We start from the raw sequence: 8,133 nt of genomic DNA on the forward strand, positions 1-8,133 counted from the left end.
TGAATGCACAAGCATGTGCCATTTGAACTGAGGGCTACTTGGGCTTTACCACAGGCACACTGAGGCATACTTGTGGCCTGGACTGATGCCGCAGTGCTGAGTGGTGCATGTACTGCAGCCGCGGCACTGAGGGATGTCTGGGCTGTGGCGCTAGGGAGGGCTTGGATTGTGGCTCTTTGTCACGGTTGGTAAACCGTGGCATCGTGTTTTGGACTATGTGGGTAGAGTGAGTGTGTGTCTTGCATCAGCACTGATTGTTACATGTGGGCGTCTCCCTTAATTGTTCATTATCACCAGCTGCAACTCATTACCCATTCCCTACATATTGCCCTGTCTTTCGTCTTGTGTTTGTCAGAGCATTGTATGCAGTCCCAGTGTTACTTCCTGGTTCTCTCGTTCATGTTCTTCTTGTTGATGGATTGTCTCGGAACCCCATCCACTCCTCACCTTCATGGCTCTCCCACCGCAGTTCCTGTGTCACACTCTTCTGCTGCCTACTTGCCAACACACCAGTGAGCATTGTCACTTACCGGATCGCTACCAGACCTACAGCATTCACCCAGTATCCTGTGTCCGTGTTATTTGTTTGTCTAACTGTCCAATAAATTCATATTAACTCTCACTTGCTTCCTCACCTCCTTCCAATCATCACACTCTTGTAATGTGTTTTTTAGCACTCAAGGACAGGTAATCGGACTCATGAACACTTTGCCAGCACTACATTGTTAGCAGCCATAAAACTACAATTACATCAACTTACTATGCTGATTTTACATAGTTGAGGCAAAGTTTTACTATTATGCCTGGTTTTGTTGGGCATAAAATTATATTTTAACATTAATTTACAGAAAAATGTAGAAATTACATGCATTATGCAACGTTAGAAATTACATTATGCAACACTGAGACGATTCAACCCTTCTAAAATCCAGAGAGTGCATAGTTTTTAGAATGTAATTTGGGACAGAATTAGAGACTTCATGGGCAGTGGCCACGACATGCGCTGCTTCATGACAGAGATTACTTTATGACCATAAGAAAATAATGTTCTATAAAGTATACATATGTATAGTATGAATGCAATCTGGACATACTACATGTATTCTAATGTGATCTATGGAGTGGGTTACATTGCTTTACTCTTATTCACTGCACAGAATCTCGTAAGAAGTAGTAGGTCGTCAGTTTACTTTTCATGAATGCCATGAATATGAACCTACGACTAATTTCAAATATGGCTTTTTTGCCTATAATATAGTATGGAAGTAGGCATATTCGAATGGTGGATGAAAGAAATCTCAGTCGCTCAGCCTGTGACAGGGACCTCAGGAAACTTTGGCCATAACAGGGGAGACCTCAAGCATCATTGGCTGTCACAGGGACCTCACTGAGTGTTGGCTAAGACAGGGACCACAGGGAGGCAATGGCTTTGAAAGGGACTTCAGTGAGCATAAGCTGTTACAGCGACTTCTGGAAGTGTCAGCCACCACAGGTATCTCAGAAGCCATGGCCAAGTCTGGTACCTCAGGGCCAAACCTCGAGCCTCTAATATGACTAATGGCCATATATTGAGAAAGCTATGGTTCAGTGCTTGCCAAATTTGCTCTCACAACTGTATATTGTGTGTGTCTTTGTTATTGGACAAACTCAATTCAGATCTTACAATGTCTACAAATGAGCTGATGAGATGAAACAGATGTGTAAGTTGAGATAGACAAACAAAATGTGTGTGTGTGTGTGTGTGTGTGTATATATATATATATATATATATATATATATATATATATATATACAATATATATATATATATATATATATATATATATATATATATATATATATATATATATATATATATATATATACATAATTTCATGTAATATTTATTAAAATAACAAGATTTTGCTAAATAAATAATCTAGGTCATGTATTAAATTTATATATAATCTGAGCTCAAATATGGAAGTGTGCTTAATGGGTATGTGAGTTTAATAGGTATGTTTACCCTAATTTTAATGGCTATTAAGGCCACCTGCCTGCACAACTACATACACTCTACATGTGGCTATACAATACAACACTTACATATACTCTTACACTTACCTGTACTATATAACACTTACCTGTACTACACAACTCTTACCTTTATTATAAAACACTTACCTGTATTATACAACACTCAGCTCTCTCAGAACTGAAAACCAATGCTGCAGTGAAATACTTTTCTCCTACGACACTAACCTGCTCTCTGACACAAGTAATTGCTCATCGTAAACCTTACCAGTGATGGACAGACTTTCAGCAGCACATCTCTGACTCTTCAGCAACATTTCTGGAGGATCCTACAGCAAAAGAATGAACGTGCAAATTGATAAATTAATACATTGAATAAAATAAGTGGTTTGCTGATGTGTTTTATACTTAAAGTTTGTCTTGAGGAACTTTTTTATCTAGTTTCACTCTATTTTCTCTAATAAAGTCCCCCACACTGCTGTTTGTGTGTTCGTGTGCGTTTACTCTTAATAGCAAGATACTGAGCGCCACCTTGCGTCTGTATCATCATACTGCAACTGTATTTTAATCACAATATTACATTTCTATTGATGCAGCCATGCAAGTTTTGTACTGATCTGAAAATGTTATAAAAAATTATAAGTAGCACAAGATAATGAAATTTACATAACACATCTACATAACAATAATTCGGTTCAAACGGAAAGCGCCTTAATGACTGATATGCAGATGAAAACATTAAAGCAATAGGAAAACGTTACATAAGAAACGAGCATCTGCTCGACTCACCAGCAGCTGCAGATGTGAAAGCAGATGAAGAAAGAGAAGCAGCACAAACCGTCGATCATTCAGTTCAAACATTGCGCTCTGTGACGACACAAACCGCTCTTAGAACTTTCACGCTACGCGTTCTGCTCGATTTACTCTTTCATTAAACAGTGAGGAAATCTAACATATACAAAAAAACTTAAAACACTTCCTGTTCCCGAAAGTAAAAAAAAAATAAAAAATACCCATTTCAAAATTCCATTGAGAATGAAGAACATATTTATATGTGTGAAGAAGGCTCATGTTGCATGTTTTGATAAATGTTTTTGATATTATATGGGCGAATTTAAAGCAGTTTGCCACAGAATCAGAAACTATGATAGAGCTGAATATTTTTGTTGTTGTTTGAAGTTGAAAGTTATTGATCTGTGTGTTTATAGGCTACCAATTTATAGCATTTACATAGGGTTGCACCTTCAGCAAGACCAAAAGGGACATACATTCATTACCCACGAAAAAAGGTATATATATATATATATATAGTATAAAATAAATAACCTAACATGTAGGCCTATATAAAATGACCACTAGATGGCAGCATATAAAAGGTTTCTGGGGGCACCACCGCAAACCGCAACACAAAATATAAAACGATGAACAGGCATTAGCAAGGGCTGTGTCCTGCAAAGTCAAGTGTGTTTACATTTCCATTTTATTTAGTTTCGTTAGAGCTAGGGTCCTTTAAGACCTGTCAACAAAATAAGCATTTTCCACTGTAAAAGTCACCGAAAGTAGCCTACAAGCAGAAAATCCAGCTGTTGCTGAGCTCCATCATGTTGTCATTGTTAATGCAGCTCAGTTCACCTGTTTATTTTTAATACCCACTGGTTTGCTCATGTCAGCAAATTTCACTGTAGGGACATTTTAATGACAGACAAAATACGCTCCATATTAAAAAAATAATAATAATAATAATATTTAAAAAACTATATAATTGCAATATATATATATATATATATATATATATATATATATATATATATATATATATATATATATATATATGTATATATATATATAAATTATAATTTCTATTAATTTTAAACAGTTAGTCACCTGACAGTAATAGCTGGACTTTTATTTGTGTTCTCATGTTTTAAAAGAAATAAATTCATAATTTTATGAGCACTTTTCCTTTGATGTTGGTACATACAGTAGCCCATTTTGCGATGGGCGACATTTTTTCATGTAAAAAATAGGCTACTCACCTGTAAAATTTATTCAGAAAATGCACAGTTAGAAAAATAAGTATCATGTGGACATCGGTAATACTCACATCGAAAAGACAAACAAGAGCAGAGGTCATGTGAAATAAATTATCAACTGTATCTAAATTATGAATGACCTTCATCTGGACGGCAAAGTCCCTGTGGCTTTAATGCGGAATTGAAGGGAGAGGCTGCGCGTTCACAATCCCTCCCCTTCCACTGTTGGAGCGGGAGCGCGCAGTGGATTCTGTCCGAACTCGAGCGCGAGGGGAAAACAGCTTCTGCACTGCTCAGCTTCACACGGACACTAAAATGTATCATCTGCCGTCTGCTAACCAAAACAGCAGAGACTTCCAACGGGATATAAAATGCTGCATCATGTTTTGGGATAATTTGGCATCTGAGCATTAATTATATTTAAAACATTTCATCAAGTGTCGTGTTGACTGAAATCCGTGCGAGTGTTAGGAATATCACAGACAGGTAAGACAATGTGAGAAAGTTAAATCTTTTAAGCGTACAAAACATTTTTAGGAAGTAAGTAGAATCTTGAAACTTTGGTTTGTGCGGTTAAGGAAACAGTCGCTACAAATCTCGAGAAGTTTAAAACATTCACAAAACAAACACGTCTCCTTAAAAAGTGAAGAGCGTTTTCAGAACGCTGGACAGCGAACATGATCCGAGCGTTCCGTTCTCGCGCGCCGGGAACGCAGCAGGACGCTCGGGATGTGCGCTGTCTTTCTTGTTTCCTCTCATTAAGCTCAATTAGTCGACAAGAACTCGAAAATAGAGATTAGATATAATATAAAAGCAACATAAATGTGCTTGACCATATAATGTAATGTCAACGGCTTTTTATTTCCACCCTCATAATGTTCAAAACTGACTCTTTTTTTTTCTTAATTTACTCTTACGTGGGTAATTTTTGCATGATTCAGATATAGAAATATAGAAATCTTCTAAAGTACTAATCTGCACCTTCATGTGTGCTTTGGCAGGTGCTGAAAATGGCAACCAGATACCTGATGCTTTTTGCCTTGGGGACTGCGGTGCTTGGCAGTTCGCATAGTTGCCCTGAGCAGTGCAAATGCTCTGATAAATTAAACCACCAGTTTACAGATTGTGCCTACAGAGACCTTCTGGAAGTACCCGTGGGCTTGCCGTCCAATGTGACCACCCTGAGTCTTACAGCTAACAAGATTAAAGTGCTGAAATCCAAAAACTTTATAAATGTGACCCAGGTGACCTCTCTTTGGTTGGCTCACAATGAAATCGTCACCATTGAGAGGGGCACTTTTGCGCCATTGATTCAGCTGAAAAATATGGATATTAGCAACAACAAAATTGAGCATTTTCCATGGGAAGACTTGAGCAATCTCGCTGCTCTGCAGTTGTTAAAGATGAACAATAATGACATGGTCAGTATCCCCAAGGATGCTTTTTCCAACCTGAAGGAACTGCGTTCGGTCCGTATTAACAATAACAAGTTTACCACCATCGTGAAGGGAACATTTGAGCCGTTGATTTCCATGTCTCACCTTCAAATCTTCCACAACCCCTTCACCTGCTCCTGCAGTCTTGAGTGGCTCAGGGACTGGATCAGCAAATCCACGATCTCCATCCCTGAGCAAAACAACATTGTCTGCGATGCCCCTTCCCACCTCAGAGGTACTCAGGTCACTAGCATGCCCAAACTGGACTGCAAGACCCCGTCCGTGTCCATCACATATCAGCCAAACATAGAAAAAACCGAACTCTATGAGGGATATACGGTCATGCTTTACTGTGAAACAAAAGGAACCCCTAAACCTGACGTCACATGGGAGATATACGCTGGAAACGAACTAATTGCATTCCCTTTGCCAGTCTTTGTTGAAAAAATTGAGATTCCAATTAACGGGCCACCTACGAATGACAGGTTCCTTGTGTTTCAGAACGGCACCTTGATCATCCCTCATATTAGCAAGAAGGAAGATGGGAACTACACCTGCTCTGCTGTCAATGACATGGGAAAAGTTGAGCGCTCTGTGAGACTTGTTGTTTTGGGCACCAAAAAGCACGCCATCAATTCCATGCTGGACCCAAAAGCATCCAGCTATTTACCAGAAGACAAACCTGGTTCAAAAGGCTCCAAAAACAGCGTTATGTGGTCCAAATCTGGGGAGAAGGCAAAGAGCCTTCCAACCGGAACATCTCTCATTACGGTAAATAAAGAGCAAGTGGAAGAAGGGACTTTGCCATTTGTTGGCAAATGCGGAGTAAATGATGGCACTCAGTACATCTCCAACCATGCTTTCAACCTCAGCTTGGACGACCTCAAACAGTACACGTTTGATTTCGGAGTTATTGCTCTGGAAGTTTCAGAAACGGAGGCCAAAGTTCAGCTGAACCCTTTCCAGATGGCCAACGCGAAGTCAAACCTTCACCTCAGCCAACAACAAGACCTCCAAACTGTGAATAAGGAGCCTTTTAGTCTTTTCCAGACGTCCACCAAAAAGTCACCCTTGGACATGTTGTACCTTTGCATCAGTACTGGCAATGGACATTCAGTGGTGCAGTGGTCCAAGATAGAGGAGGGCGTCAACGCCTATCGCTTCCAGGGCCTCAAGCCAGGCACTAATTACACCCTGTGCCTCACATACGGGGGCCAGGACTGTCAAGTCCAAGTGGTATTCACAACTAGAAAGAAAATCCCATCTTTGTTAATTATAGTGGTCGTTAGTATTTTTTTGCTAGCTTTGGCAACCGTGCCCCTGCTGGGTGCCACCTGCTGCCATCTGCTCTACAAGTATCAAGGCAAGACCTACAAGCTGATCATGAAGACGCAAAACCCAGATCAGATGGAAAAGCAAATCGCCACGGATTTCGACCCCAGGGCGTCTTTCGTGGGATCCGAGAAGAACTTCAACCCGAGTGAGCTAGGAGAGGAAGAAGGCGAGGCCGATGGCGAGGAGGGAGACGGAGAAGGTGAGGACATCGAGGGAAGCGTGGTTACCGAGTCCATTCCCGAGTCACAATCCAAAACACAGGAGGAGTTTGAGGTTGGATCCGAGTACAGCGATCGGTTGCCGCTCGGCGCTGAAGCGGTAAACATATCTGCCGAGATCAACGGTAATTACAAACAAACCGGTTGAGATGCCTGTTGTCTGTTTGCTCTGAAACACATACAAACCAGGTGAATACAGACTGTCATCTCACGTAACACAGACGCATTTTACCTCAGAAGGTTAGCAGTAAGTGCATACGATGAGTGTTCAATATTATAAACAGGGTTTTTGAGAATATATCGAGTGGACTAGACTTAAATGGACAAATCTGTCTTCAGAAAACCTCATAAAACAACCCATTTCCCGAAGTCTCGTCACTTTAGCATAATCATAAACGTACGTTGTCTCAATAGTAGCCATTAAAAGCCATAGAAGTGCATATTGTATAGTGGACATCCAGCGCTTCTGAGGGAGAAAAACAAACAAACACCGTTACTCTTTCCACAGCATGTGTGTGTCTGGAAAACCAGCCAGGTCACCTTGAAAAAAAAAAAAAAAAAAAAAAAAGGTTTGTTAAGTGTAATGTGGGATCCCAAAATGTGTGATTTGTAATCTTTTTGCAAACGGGTGCTTTAAAAACAACTCTCGCCTTTATGAACTGACGATGTCCTTTCTTCTCTTTGAGATAGCCTTCTTGTTCGTGGCATGTCACACAAAAGTATTTTCAAGTGTGTTTTATTAGGATACTATAGACTCTAGATATTACATGTTGATTTGTGGTGTAAGCCAAGTAACCTGAGAAGATGTTCTCTCTTTTTATATAAATATAAATGGTCCGTTTTCACCATCAGTCAAAGCGACATCGCAAATAGACGCATAGTGGCTTGTTTCGTGTCCAACTGTCCGATGATGTTGTAAAAATACTCAAACCTTTTAAAGCTTTTGATATGATTTTATGTACGTGACCTTAATAAAAATATTGTACGAAAAAATGTATTGGACATTTTTTGCAAACACGGGAAAGTGCTTTTAAAAAATCTGGACAATCTCCAGCACAAACCACACGGTTCAGTAGCTATGAAAAATCATAAATAATC

The 8,133-nt window shown here is 39.8% G+C and overlaps 1 protein-coding gene across 1 annotated transcript; it reads left to right on the forward strand.

Annotated features, from left to right (window-relative positions):
- Positions 1–4,306: 4,306 nt before the first annotated feature.
- LOC127947480 (immunoglobulin superfamily containing leucine-rich repeat protein 2-like) lies at positions 4,307–8,093 on the forward strand. The gene is made up of 2 exons (XM_052544639.1): positions 4,307–4,532; positions 5,048–8,093. The coding sequence occupies exon 2, from the start codon at positions 5,057–5,059 to the stop codon at positions 7,181–7,183; it is 2,127 nt and encodes a 708-aa protein (XP_052400599.1). The 5' UTR covers positions 4,307–4,532; positions 5,048–5,056; the 3' UTR covers positions 7,184–8,093.
- The last annotated feature ends 40 nt before the right edge of the window (positions 8,094–8,133 follow it).

Source organism: Carassius gibelio, chromosome A25, assembly GCF_023724105.1.
Source record: "Carassius gibelio isolate Cgi1373 ecotype wild population from Czech Republic chromosome A25, carGib1.2-hapl.c, whole genome shotgun sequence".
NCBI lineage: Eukaryota > Metazoa > Chordata > Actinopteri > Cypriniformes > Cyprinidae > Carassius > Carassius gibelio.

Excerpts from the sequence above, each read along its gene's own strand:
- LOC127947480 (XM_052544639.1), top strand. The coding sequence starts at position 5,057 with ATGGCAACCAGATACCTGATGCTTTTTGCCTTGGGGACTGCGGTGCTT.